Source organism: Epinephelus fuscoguttatus, linkage group LG4 (assembly GCF_011397635.1).
Source record: "Epinephelus fuscoguttatus linkage group LG4, E.fuscoguttatus.final_Chr_v1".
NCBI lineage: Eukaryota > Metazoa > Chordata > Actinopteri > Perciformes > Serranidae > Epinephelus > Epinephelus fuscoguttatus.
The window spans coordinates 10308996-10326019 of record NC_064755.1 but is presented as its reverse complement, the minus strand read 5'-3'; the positions used below and the strand labels follow the sequence as shown (position 1 = coordinate 10326019).

Genomic DNA, 17024 nt, shown 5'->3' with positions numbered 1-17024 from the left:
AGTAGAGAGATATTCCAGTAGTAGATCACATTGTATAGCTAATTCTCACAGTTTAACAGCCTGTTTACTCTGTTTCAGATTTACAGTTTTGATCATGGAAATAAAATGAAATAGAAATAGAACAGTTTTGACACATCACACAAATAGTGTAATAAATAGACAACCAACAATGTATTTAACAGACTTAACCGTTAACATCTATGTCAAAACAATGTGTCACACCCACACCTCACACACCTGGGAGATGTACTGGAATCTTGTTTTGCGTGCTTACTTGGTTTAATACGGTAAAACGGCATCATCATAATTATACTTTGACCGGCGCTAGATCCGCGCTCTTTGAGAGTATTTACGGTACTCCACTTGTATGCACAGCTAACGTCAGAAGACCCGCTGAAATTCAAAGTTAGAGGAGGAGACCGGAGCATATAACAACAAGAAGGTTGTTTCTTGTTTTCAGTCAGTTAGCGTTGACCCGTTTCACACAGACTTCTTTTCAGGTAAGACAACAAGCGACTTGCTGAGCATATAGCGCTACATTGCTCTGCTAACTCTGTTACGACGCGAGACAGCGTGTTCCTGCTAACGTTAGCTTATCAGTCTAAGCTAGGCTGTCGGTACGCTGCCCAACTTTAGCTAAATTAGCTTGAAATAAGTTTGTCAGAGTTGAACTTAAAGGACAGTGTTGCTGTTGTTAGCAAGCTAACATTAAGTAAGCTCATTTAACAGGTAGTTAACGTTAGTTGTTAAGTTAACTTACAGGTTGTCAAGATATAAGTGTTTGTGAATTTAATTTAACAAACACGGGTTCTTTGCCGTGTTAACAAGAGCTGAGTAGCTAACGTTGTCACAGCTTGCTATGAATGTGTGTTTATTTTAACAGCGACCTGAGCTGAAACTGAAAAATTGGGCGTTGTCACGGTTCATCTTTTAGGGTGTAGAGCTGCTGAAGCGTTGTTAGCCAATATTAGTGTGTCCTCTATATGTGTAAAAACGTCTGGAAGCTAGCTTAAGTAATTTTAGCCAAATATTTTTTCATGCCATAACGTTACCTAGTTAGAGTTTAATCTAAGTTATCACCTTACCTCATGATAGTTACCTGCATGACCTTCACTGTTGAGAAATCTCCTGTTTAACAAGTCTGTACCTCTCATGAGGTTATTCTAGTAATAGTCAGCAGGTGCTAAATAAACTACCACGGCTTGACTCTTGTTTGTACTAAACCCGTTGTGATTAAAGGTTTCTACTCAATAACAGCTGATATCTTAATATACTTACCCAGTCTGTAATGTCATTGTTTGCAGCTCAGTATGGAAGCTGGCGAGGAAAATAATGGCAATGTCAACTTGAAAAGACAGAGAGCACCTCTGTCAGATTCTGAAGACAATGTCCTCTCACAATCAGGTTTGCGTGTGCCTGCATTTACAGAGTATTAAGTTCATATCTTTATGGCTACACATTCACAGCAGTCTTGTAAGTTATGCATATTTGTGACTTTTGTCCTTGTGCATCTTTAACTCTGATGTCTCAGAGGTGAATGATGGCCAGAAGCGGCGGCGTCTGGAGGCAGCTGGTCAGGAGAACCGTAGTCCTAAACCATCCTCCTCTGGACGCCTAGCTGAGCTGGAGATGAAGCCAGACACACCGATGGTTCCTTCGGTCCGGACCCGAGTCCAGCAACTCACCCAGCGACGAGAGGGTAATCCTGCCTTTACTTTTGAGTTGAATAGTTTGTCCTGCACATTTTTATCAGTGAAGGTAGACTAAATATTAGAAACACCTCTTAGTATAGTGCGTTGCAATTCAACAGTCTACTGTTCATAAACAACAACCCCAAAAAGATCTTGACGTTGCTTCAGCACATATCCAAAACAGATTCAGCAAAAAAAACCTTAATGAAGGTAGGATTTATTGCAGGACTGTTGTATCAGACAGCATTAGTAGCTAAAGCTAAGTGGAGCTATTAAGTGTTTGTATTACTGCTAAAGATGGTGACATTTCATGGTAGACAAGGTCAACAGTCAAGCTGGGTTGTCTGAATGCAAGATAAGAACAATTGTCGAAGTGCTGAACAATCTTTGTGGAGCAGGTGTGACAGATTATAACATATATGCTGTAGTTCATAACAGCAAGCGTTTTTTGTTTCAGGTGCAGCTCCTCTTGCCCAGCGGTGCCTGTCGGATCCTGGAGCTGACAGTCCATCGCTCTTCATCCACAAAAAGGGCCTCAGAGAGCATCTCCTTGGTAAGGATGCAGATAAACACACACACACACAATCAAAAGCCCTTCAGATTTGTCACTGTTGAATACAGCTTCAATTTATATTCTATTCTATTCTATTTATATTCTATTCTGTCACAGACATTAAATGAATAATAGATAAAAGTGTGTGTATAGATAGATATGGGAATGGATGGATAGATAATGGATGGACAGACAGACAGACAGACAGACAGTGAGTTTAAGATTGAACTCCAGCTCACAGTCAATTAAAACTGTGGAATGATTTTGTCAAGGCAATACCATTAAAACCATACAAGATGCAGTCAGAAAACTTAACATAACTTTACAAGTGTGTGGTTGAGATCACAATGAAGGCAGTGTTTGAAGATGGTTGTAGTCCAAGCAAGGATGCCGGGAGTAGGCTCGGGGCTATTGCCAGCCCACTTTACACCCTGGCCCACAATCGTTTTAAGTTGCGGATCACCGTTTGTGTGATCCCATCACAAGATGGTCTCTAGTTTTAGATTTAAGTTTGACCTAATTTCTATTTATGTTTAAAAATGAATCTCTAAATGTTTTCCCTCCAGGTGAGGGAGAATTTAATCAGCGATTGGAGCGTTTCAAAATGCCAGTCTTCCAAGCTAGCCCCAACCCCACACCAAGCCCTGCCAACCCCTCCCCACGGATCTGCTCCAACTTTGTGTCTGCCATTCAGGAGAAACTCCACAGTACTACAGCACCCAGCTCCAAGCAGGCTTCACGCATACGCCAGGTTCGTTCAGGGGCTTTTTTTTTTTTTTTGACTGAAATGTATTAGCAGTGTTTAAGTTCCCTTGATCAACATCATTTGAGCACTGAAGTTGTTGTTCTTAAATGTGCAAATAGATTCAAAAGCCTGTTGATACAAGTCATTTACACATGTAAATTATTTGTAATATATCCGTATTCCTCAGTGGTGTCTGTGAATCTTTAAACATTAAAACCTTTCTAAACTAAAGCTACTAGCAGCTGCAGTACCCTAATTATAAGAACTTAAAGGGATAGTGCACCCAAAAATGAAAATTCAGCCATTATCTACTCACCCATATGCCGATGGAGGCTCAGGTGAAATTTTAGAGTCCTCACATCACTTGCGGAGATCCAAGGGGAGAGGGGATAGCAACACAACTCCACCTAATGGAGGCTTACAGCGCCCCAGATTCAAACGTCCAAAAACACATAAACCACAGAACATCTCCATACTGCTCGTCCGTAGTGATCCAAGTTTTCATTTTTGGGTGCACTACCCCTTTAAGAATGAATGAATAAATTAATTTATACTATGCTGTTTGTACTCAAATACATCATTTATCCTCGTGGTACCTGTAGAGTTTGTCTGACCTCTGACATGGTTTCACTGATCAGGAACGGGAACAGGAGTTGAACCAGTTGCCTTTTCAACCAATCAGTGAGAATGCCTGGCTGAAAAGGAGCAACTCTGATCCCTCATTATCTCAGGTGGGTTTGTGTCCATGGTATTTTGCTTTCCAAACATTCAAGAATGTTTCAGTAAGAGCCATCAGTAATGTCTTGTCATATTTAGTTTCTGTTATATTAAAGTACATTTGGTTTATTTACCTCATTGAAAATAGGAACACAACAAGAAACTAACACAGTTCCTGACTGTTTTCAGCATTTTTCTGATACCAGTGCAAGTGGCTGATCGATGACAAGTGGCTATTTGAATATCACCCAGTTTTGTTCTTGCATAGCCATCAAGTGATATACTATGGTTATAACATTTTCAAAGAGAATGTCCACTTTGGCTGGCATAAAGTGTGTTTGGTACAATAACTGTAACAAACTCTACATGTCTGTCTGAGATCTTGTTTTACACACCAGTTCATGTAAACATTAGCAGGCATGGACCACTCCTGGCCCCTCATCTCCCTCCTGGGTTCCTAGATCTAGAGGGAGATTTCATTGGCCTCCTATGCAGCCCTGGGATGTGAGTCTGTGGCCAAATAATCCTTCTCTGTCTGGTCATCTATGTGCTTTGACATATGACCAAAATATTTGGAGTCAACAGAATGGGTGACATTTATTTGGGCAGTGATACGAATTAAATTGAGCAACAGAACAAGGCAAATATCAGCATACAAGTTTACTACTTCTGTTGGCACAATTACCCATTTATGTGGCTCCAGATGCTTCTCTTTTTAGATAAAGGTAGTTCACTTCTTAAATACGTAGTGCTCCCACGTAACTGGTGTGTTTTGGGGGAAATGGGCTGTTCACGCAAAGGACTATCACTTCACTTCACATGTCACGAACAGTAGCAAAACTTAACTGTCTCATTTGAGATGTCATTGTGAGGTCATGACAAGGCAACTGGCTGCTTCACAGAGCTGAACATCATCAATAATTCAAGTTTTGTTTCGTGTATATTATTATAAATATATGATTAGCCCAGTAATGACCATTACAGAGTCACCTTGGAGGGGTCTGAAGCACCAGTGATGTTTGGAGCTTCGGACGTCATCTCATGCAGATTTTCATCATTTGACACAAGCTCTGACACAGTGTATTGAAACAGCGAGCTTCATAGAAATGAGCAGTAGAGCTTTGGTATCATCCACCCATTTCTACTATTGATCATCACTTCACCTTGTTATTAAGTGCTCTACTCCACTGGTTACACGAGCTGTTTGTTGTTTACTTTTATTTTATATTTTCTTTGATACTCTGTTTTATTTGCTTGTGTGACAAAGGTCTCTTGCCCCTTTATTTTTACACTGGTTTTCTGTTTGTTGGGCACATGGACCAAATCACAACAATAACCGCCAAATGCAGTATTATATTACTTTTCTTTTAGCTCTTATATATATATATATATACTTTGATTGCATTACACTGATAAATCAAATAAACCTGTGCTCTGGATTGTTGCTTCCAGCAGATGGACGGTGACGCTGAGATGAAAGATGGAAGTTTTGAAGCTCCTAGATCAGGTGCAGAGAAGCAATCTTCAGATGGGACAGGTAAGACTTTTGACATTAAATTGACTTTTCCTCATACCATCCTCATTTATGAAATAAACACATTTTGTTTCTATATTTTAAGGAATTAAGTCAACACAAACCAGGACTTTAGCACACAGGATCTCATTGGATATACATTGGACACTGGGTCTCTATAACCACTAAAACGGACAGTATTAAACTGATTGATCATTAGTCAGATTTGACCCACATTATATATATTCACTAAAATTGGAGTACCACAATTTTATAAACCTGCTAGAACAACATCATGTCAAGTTTGGACAACAACGAAAATGCTGTTGTATGATCTACATCAAGAGGTGTATGTTACTTTACAAGCAGATTAATCATCCCAAATAATTTGACAAAGAGGTATACAGACCTTCATTTTAAAATGAAAAGAACAGTGGTTTCAGATTAATAGTCCGTCAGTACTGTTAGTTTAAGCGCCAGAATCCATATCAGGATAGAAAACCTGTGTTTTGTGTGAGTATGAGCACATTAATAGCAGCCAGTGCAATGACAGTTGGTTGAAATTTTTAAAATTCAGTCCTTGCATTCTCTATTATGCCAGATGTTTCCTTCACAACACAGTCAGTATCTAACACTAAGGATTTTAAACAGCTTTTGACACATTCTTTAGATAAATTGACAAGTATGAATTGTCGGTACTTGTAGTAGTTGGTAGTTTAGTGTTAAGTCGTGAGACTATTTTTTCAACAGGTGAAAGTGCACCCAGTCACTCTGAAGCTCCTGAAGCGTCTGTAGAGCTTGGGAACTCTACTGAGGCAGAGCTGCACCTGGAATGGAAGAAGCAAAATACTCATCAGGGTGATGAAGTCAGGGAGGAGAAACAGCACAAGGCCTCAGTTGGAAATGAGGAAAATCAGCCAGGGACCCGACAACCACAGACACAGACTGTACTGAAGCTGTCTTTTAGCGAGGATCAGAGTTTCTCTAAAGTACTTTTCAGTGAGGACCAGAATGTGTCGGAGTTGCCTACGGGTGAAGAGCAATGCTTGCTAGAATCAACTCATTTAGAGGAGTCAAACATGAAGGGAACAGTCGAGATTTCCACATTAACTGAACAGGGCATGTCTGAGGTGTTTTCCTGTGAAGAAATTGATGGTTTTTCATACAGTGAAGAGGGGATTGAGCCTTCAACAGATGAGGAGGCAAGGTCTTGGAGATATCCTCAAGACAAGGTGTGCAAGGAAGAGTCTGTTATAGCTGCAGAACAGGAGGGAGATGTGAGTGCTGAGGAGAAAGGAACGGAGTTGGGATCATCCAGAATGGAAAAAGAGAAAAGAGGCAGTGTTTCAGATCACAGTGAACCCTCTGACATTCAGGACAGTGAATGCTTTTTGGGTAATGTCTCAGCTGAGATTGCTGGCTCCTGTGAAATGCAGGACGGTGAGAAACCTCAGGAGGATGAGGATGTGTTAGAAAGCTGTTTAGATGATTCTGTGAAAGATCAGTCTAATTTAAACAGAGACCAAGGAAACATAGAGTCCTGTGAGGGATTTTATAACGGAGCCGTTACAGAAGATAACAATATTTTTGCAACAAAACATGATCAGGAAGATACAGGAGTATGTGGTCATAATGATGATATATGCCAACAGTCAGAGACAGTGAATATAAAAGAAAAGGACATGGATCTTGAGTCAGACAGAGGAGTGGGACAAACGGAGGCATCTCCTGTTGTCAGTGTTTCACAGTCCCCTAAAGAAACACAGACGGGGCACACAGAGCTTGAAAGAAATATTGAAGATGTAGCAAAAGCTGAGGAAGAGACTCCGACTGAATCATCAGACATAGATGGAAATGATGACGCTCAGAGTTTGACAGAGGCACAGGTGTCAGTTATTTTGGAGATAGAAGAAATGGAGCAAGATGCAGGACATGAAAGGGAGGGAATTGTGGATGGGCTGATAGGAGAAACTCACAAGGCAGAGGCAGGAGAAAGCTCCAAGAAAGTCACCTTTATCCTGGAGCCTGAGCTAATTAATGACACAACCCTACCTGAGGCCAGTACCTCCATGGAGCCCAGGGCAGAGACAAGTATGTCAGGTGAGAACAGTAAGAAGGTGAAGGTGTGAGTGCCTGAGGGACACCTTAGGAGGAGTGGAGCACATGGGTGAAGTAGTTTGTTGACATGACAGAATTCATTGACCACTGGTGAAAAGCATACAGTGAGTTCATTTTCAGAGCAGCATGTTTTCTAAATCACGGGGTGACTAAAGGTTCGGACATGCACACAAGCAAACATGCACAGATTTTATTCGAGAAGTTTGTATGACTGTGTGTATCTTTTCAAATGTCTAATTTTTTAGCTTAAGTGTGTTTGGAAACATTTATCCCGACACAAGTAATACGTAGAGAAATCAATATTGGGCCATGAGTACACAGTTGGTATTGCACAGGTGCACTTGTGGGAATAATGTGTCTTCAGTTTTATCACTTAGTTATCTGGGACCTCAGCAGCCGTCTACCAGTCGTTAGTTGTAGTTCTTATTTGTTCAGTTCCATGATACGGTTGAATGTTTCTTTCCACAGATGCTGAACTGAGCTCTCATGATGAGACCAACACTGCTGAAATAATTGATCAGATGTTCGAGGAGGTGTTGGAATATGCTGGAAGGGTAGAGGCAGAGAGGGGCGATGATGAGGACACTGAGGACCATGACAGTGGCATTGGCGTTTGCTCTGGAGACAAAGAAAAACTGGACACGGAGTCAGAGAAGGAGAAAAGTGAAGAGGAGGGTGATGAGAACAAGCTGCTTGAAAGCGATAGAGAAGAGCTGTTGACTTTTCCTCCCAGTGGCATCCTGTCCCCTCTCAGCAAGTCTGTAGAGGCTGTAGTCACCCCTATGGTAAGATTAACTCATAACTTTGAGCTGTCAATACACGAGTTCCATTAGGGGAGCTCTGTGATAAATTCAGAGCCTGAAAATATATGTAACATTCCACCACCAGCGACTGGAAACGAGCCAGGAGTCCAATCCTCCCTCTCTGCTCTTGACCCCAGAGGAGACCACCCCCCCTCTTGCTGAATCTGCTCCTCTATACAGGTAATAACATCATAGCCATTTGTACACATTCTGTTTGGAATAAACCGTGACTGAGTTCTCTGTCTTGGGTCATCAGTTGTTGTCTTTTGACAGACAAAATTGTTGTGACACATGTAAAAAAAATTAGAAGCCCAAACTTATATTTGTTAAGTAAGGTTTTACCATTGAAATTGTATAACTGGTGACTTTACCAAGAAAGCACTATAACTGAAATAGCATTGTTAAATTGAAATCACTTATGAATGTGTTATGTAGAACTGAGATGCTTTAAACATTGCAAATCAAATCTTGGATCAGCAGATAATGATGATATGATATGATCAAGTTGAATTATACAGCCTCAGCTCAGAGTGGCTGCAACAGCTGTCTAGAGTCATTGCATAGCAGCTTGTTGCAGCCCAAACTTCACTGCTATCAGGTGTTTTTTTTGCCCCAAAGCTATGATTTTACACCGTTATATGTGACGCAAGAGGATAACTAGGATTTTGGTTTAGTGTTTAAATGTGTTGCTGTTGCTTAAATGCTGCACTGTATTTCAGTCATGCAGATCTGTGAACATGTCATGTCATCATTATCTTCACATTGCTTTTTTTTTTTTGCACTTTTCTTTTGAATGTAGGAGCTGTAAAGTCAGTAATAATCCTTCATTTGTGGGTATATTGTTAAATTAAATTTAATACTGACACACTCTAATTTGACTGTGTAGTTGGTTGGTACACTCAAGTGTCTGTAAATTGATTTTGGTTTGTTCTTTGCATTACAGTATTGATGCCTATCGCACACAAAGACAGAGAAAGCTTCCCACCATTCAGAGTGTCACTCCTGAGGTTCAGAAACGAGCTCCGGAGAAGTCCCAACCTCAACCCTCTGTCAACACCAAGGAGAAAATCACAGTGTGTACCGCAGTTTTCAACAAGACTAACCCAATAACTGTTGTTGTTGTTGTTATTTAACTAATTTCACAATACGTCAATCAGTATTCAAGATGAGATCTGAGAATGTACATACTTTTATTACTTTCTGTTAATTCAGTCAACTGTAAATGTAAACTTCACTGAAACAGTTAAGATTGGCCTTTAGCTTTTTGATTAATAATTATTATAATCAAATCCAGTACAGATGAGTAACCCACATGTTGTCCTGTGTTTGTCCAGGCTCTAAATACAGAAGCAGGGAAGTTGCAGACTGTGATCAACCAGACCCTGCAGGCTCTGAGCTGCTGTACTGATGAGGAGCACGGACGAGGCTCGCTGGAGGAGGCGGAAGCTGAGAAACTCCTGTTGGTCTCATGTATGTACATATCGAGATTTTTGGTTTAATGGTCCCATCTCTGTGTACCACAGATAGGAAGTCAGACTATTCTGTTTTATTTAGAGTTTGTTGCTGCAGCAGCATTTGGTGGTCAAACGTCAAGGTCACTGTGACTCCAAAAAATATGTTTTTGGCTATGACTCAAAATTTCGTATGCTAACTAGATGGGTATTTGGAGAGCGCAGACCTAAACCAAGGCCAGTTGTCCAGTCTTCTATTATATGTAAATCTGCAAGTGTAACTACAATATAACTCTGGATATATTTCCAAAACGGAGTTTCCATAACAACTGCTTTCTGTATGAAGTTTGAGAAACGTTATGTGAAGGCTACCCCAGATTGCCCAGCCCTGACTCACTGCTGAGCAGCATCTGTAATTGTTCTTGTGATTTACTTGTCTGTTTCAGGTGAGAAACGCTCTGCTCTGCTGGCAGAGGTGACCAGACTGAGGGAGGAGAGGAACTCGGAGTCAGCGGAAGCAGCAGGAGAGGACAGGGAGTATGTTTCCCAACAGGCCTGCAGAGGGACTGTCAGCATCACAAACATCCAGCTGCCACTCAAGGTGGAATTCGTCTGCTCATCACACAACCGTACAGGTAGCGTATCAAGAAGACATTTCTTCTTCTTTTTTTTCTAAATTCGGTTTTATTTTTAATGCCTTTATATTTAACATCAATATGATGCATTTGTATGATTTCAATAAAAAAAATTCTATTTCAAAATTCAGGGCTTGCTTAACACAAATGTAGTGGTCGATGTCCTCTTTGAAAAGACTGAGTATTTTTTGTAATAATTTAGGTCGGCCAAGTCACTACTTTTTTGTCCTGATCCGCTACGGCCCCTGCAACATTGTCGCCACCCCGCTGGCCACGGCTGCTGATGCTCAGAATGGAGACACCATCTCCTTCCCTACTTCTGTCACTCTGTAAGCTGGTTTGTGGTTGTGTCATTTGATATAGCTTATGCACTGCTTCTAGCACTAATATGCTGCATTTACTCTGGACTTAATTTTCCTGGATTGACAGCACACATTTTATCATAAGCACATAAAACCTCTTTTTTATCCTATTTTAATCAGTGATTGACATCACTGGACAAATCTGTTGGGTTTTTCAGTTCATGTTTTATATTTTGTTAATAAATGATTAATGAATGGTCACATCCAGACAAGTTAAGTCAAACTGAGACACTTTTTTATAAAACATGTTTTTGCTCATGCCCTTTGAATATAAAGAGTCTTATGCCTGTGTCGATCATTTCAGTGCAAGAAATAGATGATTGCATATGATAATAATTTTGTCTCTTTGATTTCAGGAAGGATATCCGCTCTTCCTTTGAGATTGATGTGGAAGTCTATAGCCTGGTGAGATGAAACATTTGACATTTTGTTGTGCAGTTGTTTATTTTTACGTATATATTAAAATAAAATTAAAAGAAATATCAAAGTTGTTGGGGCTGCGGATTCTAGAATTTTATTTTATTTTTATTTTTTTTTAAATTCCCATTTATATGTTTACTATTGTACTTAAATATAACTGGTGATGTATACAACAAGTGTGTGGTGTGGCTTTCTCGGATGAGGTAGCTGAAGTGCCGTGGTTAGTTGCCTTTAGTAGCATGCTGCAGGTGATGGCAGTGTGGTAGATAGCCCCACATGTTGTTATCTCAACGTGACATTAGCTGGGATATTGTTCACTGTTGGTATTCGACAGAGATGTATGTGTTGTTGATTGCTAAGCTGAGGTAGCTGAAGAGCTTTATTTGGTGGGTTACACAGCATGCATGGCTGAACATACTGTTAGCACTTCTTAGCATGCTACGTATTTGTCTCAACAAGTTGTTTAGTTGCACAGCACTGATGTTCTGATCTAATTTGTGGATTTTTAATGTGCCTGCGTTTGTGCCATCCAGTCCCACACTTCAGGTAGTAGCTGCAGCATGGACCGGACCACCACCAAGTCACGGGTGAGTCAGTGAGTGAGCCATATAATGAACCAGGTGTGTATTTATCAATGACAGTCTAATTCACTTAAGTTGTGTCTACATATTCAGGTCACACCAAGGAAGCTCCTGAACACCATCACAGTGAGTATCCAGGTTTGATTTCATGCTCACATATTAAAGTATGTGTTGTTGTTTATGACCTTTCATCTAAACCTTTTCTTTTGTTTTCAACAGAGATCCAGTAACACACTGACATGTAAGTTGAGTTTAATTTTGGTCAGTATTCATTATAGCGCAAAAAAAAAAAAAAGGGGGCTTCCATTTTAATCAACTTGGCGACTCTTGAATGGTAGTATGTAAATGTTTAGAAAACTCTTGGCATAAATAAATTAAAATAGGAGTTTGATATGGAGGCAGCTCTGCTTTCTACCAAATAAACTTTGTTAAACTCACTGGTCATACATAGTGCTGACAGACTATTTCATGTTTGTTACGAGTTTCATTCTGCGCTTCTTTGCCTTTCAGCTGCTGCTCCCTCTGCTCTCAATACTCGTCGCTCCAGCAACTTTTGTTTGGTGGGCTCCCATAAGATCACCTTGGCCTCGCTGGGACACAGCAAGTTCCCGCTGGACAAGGTAATTATCTGTCATGATACTGTTGTAAAGGGCTGCTCACAATGTATTTGCAATCTTTAGGATCTTAGGTTCATACACAGCTGTCTTACTTTGGCCCAGAGGGTTGTGTCTGCTGCTGAAATGTGTACTGAGCAATGTTGGTGAAAGTGGGATTGCTGGTCAGTTAAATTACTGTAATAGTTAAAAGCAAATGGAATATGCTGGCCTTTGTCAGTGTGGCAAGTAAAATAAAACATTTCATGAATGCACTTTGGTTTATTATTTTGTAAGTGCAGACTCGTAAATACCTTTTGTGATAATTAATTAAATGAATTGGTTATTAATTGAATGATAGCATTGATGATAGCAGTAAAGAAAAGCGTGGCCAATCTAACACATCCACTGTCACCAGGTTTTGCACCTTTCTGTGTTTTTCTTTGACCTTCAGCACTGTATGACCAGAGAAGAAGCCCAGTGCTGCAGGCACCACTTAAATATACACTCATGTGGTGCTTTTATTATTCTGTTAGAAGTTTCCACACATGGGTGGGCTCACTGGTGATGTAACGTGTCTGCCTCCCTCCCCCCTCTCTCTGTCTCGCTTCTTCCACTCAGATGAAACTTGAAGGCAAAATCAGGAGGCTGCTGGGAGATGAATTTCAGGAAAAGGTTTCACTCTTTTCACCACACTGTCAGCTCTTCACCTCTCACCGTTTCCCTCTGCAAAAACTAACCTTATCTCTGACTCATCATTTCAGTCATACTAATTAACCGCCGCCTCAGCCTTGGTAGTATTTGTTTGTCGTGAGTTGATTTCCGTTTATTAGTTTAAGCTCTTGCCTGTCTGATCTCAGAAATCAAAGAAAATATTATGTTGGTCCTTTGACTCCACTGGTCAATCAGCACATTGTTGTGAAATGACATAGTGCTTCAGTGCTTCAAAATATATATTAAAGAGATATTTACGCGCTTACACAAACTATAAATGTGCGTTACAATGAAATGTATTTGTGCACATATTCTTACACTCTTCTGCTATGTTCTTGCATCATTTCATTTTGGATTACATGGTATTTGAGAGGAAATAGCAGCTTATAAGCCATGTTTTCCATAGAGGCTGTGTGTTTGTCCGTGTGTGTTTTAACCATCTAAATATACTAGAAGAATTTCACTCCAAAATGCAGCATGGTGCTACCTGCTTATGATGATGCTCAGTATATCGAACAGATATAAATGAAATCTCTTAAAAGTCAGAACAGTTGGATTTCAGGTAGCTTCGCTTTACAAAAACAGATAAAGATCATGTTGGAATGAAATTCTTCAAATTATTGTTTCCTGTTTATTGTTTCTCTACATGTCTTTCACACTACACTGGTTTAACAGTGTGTCCCCTCCCTCTTTTTCCCCGGCCTGCAGGTGCCTTTTCTCTCTCCTCTAGAGGGCAACATCTACCTGGGTCTGGACAGTGAGAGTCACTCTAATGTACAGCACCAAGGTTTCCTGGTCAGTACTGTGATGTTGCTTATTTTCCTCAACTTTCTTTTTACATGGCAAACATGTCCATCTTAATGAAAATTTAGTGTCTAACTGACCTTAAATTTTAAGATTCAGTGTTTTGTGTTTTGTTGTGTTTGTTTGTTTTGCTTTGTTGTTGTTTTTTTTTGTTATAAAATCTTCAAAAAAAAAATGCAAATAAAAAAATTAATTTTAAGATTCATAAAGTAAATGGGGGGAGAATGTTCTGTTTGGTCTTAATAATTTAAAATTAAGTGTCAGTATCTTCTTGCTGCATTTAGTTGTATTAAGCCCACTCTTTTTCTGGATCTGTTCCCAGACAATGTTTGAGTTGATCAGTGGATATGGTGTGTGGCATCGCCGATATTTTGTTCTGGAGGGATGTAACATGCACTACTGGAACCACCCCAATGACAAAGAAACTAAGGTAAGGACAGACCAACAGCCAGACGTCAGACTTGAGCAGACTGAGTCACCAAGTTACTTTTAGCTTTGATTCTGTTTTCTGTTGAACTTCCCAGGAAGCAGAGAGCAGCATCTCTTTGTCCAGCTCTCACAGTCAGTGCGTCAGGCCTGTGAAGAGGGACTTGTGTGCTCGACCTTTCACCTTTGAGCTGGTGAGCAACGTCCCTCAGCAGCAGGACGCCAACCAGGACGCCTTGGCCAAGTAAGATTGAATAATAACCACAACACCCTGAAAAATTAGATCTTTGTGAGTTAGTGAAGTGTAAATACACTCAGTTTATTTAGTTAAATGTGACATCTTTAAAACAGATGGCAGGATTTGTTTTTTTATGGTGTTTTTGTGTTCATGGATTGTAATCCTGTTTTTTTAAGGCACAAATTCTTTGCAGAATAAAACTCCTCACTTACCATGAAAACATGCTTAAATGTAATTGGCATTTTGTTTACAGTAAGCATGACGCATGTTGCTCTTCTGGCTGGAGTCAACTAGTGATGTCATAGAGGGTGTTTTACTTTTGACAGCAGATGGGAAACACCTTCTGTGACATCAGTGATTGGGTTGCCTCTCGAAATGTGTTTTAAAGCAGTATAATTACTATAAAGAAAGATAAACAGCCACTACACTCTTATAGCACATTTCACATTGTGTGCCATTGGATGTGGTTTTTAAGGGAAACTGTGGTATTTTTCAACCTGGACCCTATTTTAAGTGACTAATGGAGACAACAATTTTTTAAATTGAACTAATATTGAGAAAGGCTGCAGTATCTGACAACATCACAGAGAGGACCCCTCAGAGAAATTAAACATTTTTCCACACCTCTCTTCTCTGGTCTATTTGGTATTGTGACCAAGTCTTGCTCAAGGTGATGTCTCCTTTAGAATTCTCCAAGAGGTGACTTGTTGCAGGAAAAGCAACAGTTTAAATGTGCCAGGAAGAGTTTGTTGTGTTGAGAACATAAAGTGTCATTTTGTGTTATCTCAAAGATTTTCAATGTCATGGCTGAATATTTAGCTCATTTTGACATTGTGGAAAAGTTTGAGATTTCAGAGCGAGACTTCTCCTTCGGAGAGACTTGGTTACACACACTAACAAACAGATTGGATCAACGAAACTTTCATTTTACTCTAGGGTCCTTGCCATAATGTAGTCAGACGCTATTAATAATAATTTGAGCCAAGTCGTTTTAGTGGACTTAGATTGATGGTGCACAATAGCCTGTCAGGATTAGATTGCAGTCTGTTTCGTGGCTCAGACTGCAGACGTTTAAAAGATGTTGTCTCCATTTGTCACTTAGAAACAAAAACGTGGGAAAATAAGACCCAGGTTCAAAAACACTGAAGTTTCCCTCTAATTTGGAAGAAAATGTAGAAAAAGCTGTAGTTGTCTTGTCCATGATTTTACAACAAGTGTTCCAAAGTAGAACAAATACTTTGACCCTGACAGGTGTTACAACAGGCTCAACGTACCAGTAACGGACAGGTCTGGTTACAATGCTGATGGATGTTATTTTTTCCAGGTGTTGGTTTTCAGCTGACACCAAACAGGAGAGATTGGACTGGATGGAGAAACTCAATCAAGCTCTTTTGGACTTTCACACATGGAACCGCGCATCAGCAGCCCAAACAGAAAGTCAGCAGTCAAACTCGTCCAGCAGTGGGAACCTGAGGGAGAGCATACTGTAACTACACCACGAGGCCAACGAACCTACTCTGTGTGGTAGATAAGCTGACATCAGGGTTTAGATTCTTCACCTCAGAGCTGCAGGAGGTGAGCTGCTTCTTAGCAGGCTCTGTTTCACAGTCGAAATGAAACTGGCAAATTGTAAACGAGGCAAACATGTATCTCATATTGATTTTTCTTTTTTGGAGATTATTTGATTTCCATACTATTGTTTATTTCTTTTAACCTGAATCCAATCATTGCTGTTGGCTTTCACTTTTATTTGCTGAGTTACAGTTGCCGTTTGAATAATTTTAGTCTTTCTTTATCATGATTTTGTGGAAGAGGTTTTATTTTGAATTTTCTGTGGCAATCAGCTGCTTTAGCCTTTGTTGGCAATATTATTTGGTCACTTTCAGTAGCTAAGGTGAAACTTCTTGTAGCTGATATATTTTTGTAATAATTTACACATGTATTTAGATTCATATTATATTTTTGCTTCGTATAAACTGGAAGGATAAACCAATTTATATAGATACACTAATAAATATTGAAGGAGGAGGAAATCTTTAACGCTACTAAACATATCTAGGGTGAGAATGTATTTCAAATGGCACGAAACACTACAGACTAATAGTTCATAGAAGGAGTGCTAGTTAAGGTTGGAATGGGAGTCTTTCATAGGCATTCAGACATACAGTTTTTGATCATGGGCCGAGTGGATGCATTGTAGATGGAAGCAGGCTTTTTTTTTTTTTTACTGAACCAACAAATATTTGGCTGTTTCTGTAAAATGTGATAGAATTTTTACTGAAGAAATAACCAGTCAAAATATCAGACAGTCCCTCTTGTCAGGGCATGTCACTGCGTCTCGGAGATTTTACTTCGTTCACAGTGGTTTGAAGTGTTCACTCATATTCCCAAGTGCACGATTTGTGTTACTGCACATAAATCAATTCATATATTTACAATATTAAACCATGTTATATGTGTAATGCAGTGAATGAGGGAACTGATGAGGTAAAAGAGGGGACTGTAGTGATGCTGCTACACTGAATGTAGTCTGTTCTGTCTGATGTGTTCTTTTCCATGTATTTCCACCTATCAGTCTGTCTCTTTGTTCTCAGTGTTATTCATTTGAACTCTCATTCTATGCACTTAATGAAGTTACCAATAAAATAAATGGATTGAAA

The 17024-nt window shown here is 39.8% G+C and overlaps 1 protein-coding gene across 3 annotated transcripts; it reads left to right on the top strand.

Annotated features, from left to right (window-relative positions):
- Positions 1 to 380: 380 nt before the first annotated feature.
- si:dkey-30c15.10 (uncharacterized protein LOC559353 homolog) lies at positions 381 to 17024 on the top strand. 3 transcript variants are annotated; one of them, XM_049574886.1, is made up of 23 exons: positions 381 to 500; positions 1305 to 1404; positions 1532 to 1699; positions 2149 to 2244; positions 2811 to 2995; positions 3628 to 3720; positions 5162 to 5243; positions 7806 to 8122; positions 8226 to 8320; positions 9084 to 9213; positions 9475 to 9610; positions 10038 to 10226; positions 10429 to 10555; positions 10945 to 10993; positions 11542 to 11595; positions 11683 to 11715; positions 11809 to 11830; positions 12100 to 12209; positions 12804 to 12857; positions 13605 to 13691; positions 14023 to 14130; positions 14225 to 14370; positions 15689 to 17024. In XM_049574886.1, exons 2-23 carry the CDS (start codon positions 1311 to 1313, stop codon positions 15852 to 15854), a joined length of 2541 nt encoding a protein of 846 aa, XP_049430843.1. In that variant the 5' UTR covers positions 381 to 500; positions 1305 to 1310; the 3' UTR covers positions 15855 to 17024. The 3 variants fall into 3 exon arrangements, with proteins under 3 accessions (XP_049430843.1, XP_049430842.1, XP_049430844.1); XM_049574885.1 differs by having other exon boundaries at positions 5159 to 5243; XM_049574887.1 differs by lacking the exon at positions 12804 to 12857 and having other exon boundaries at positions 5159 to 5243.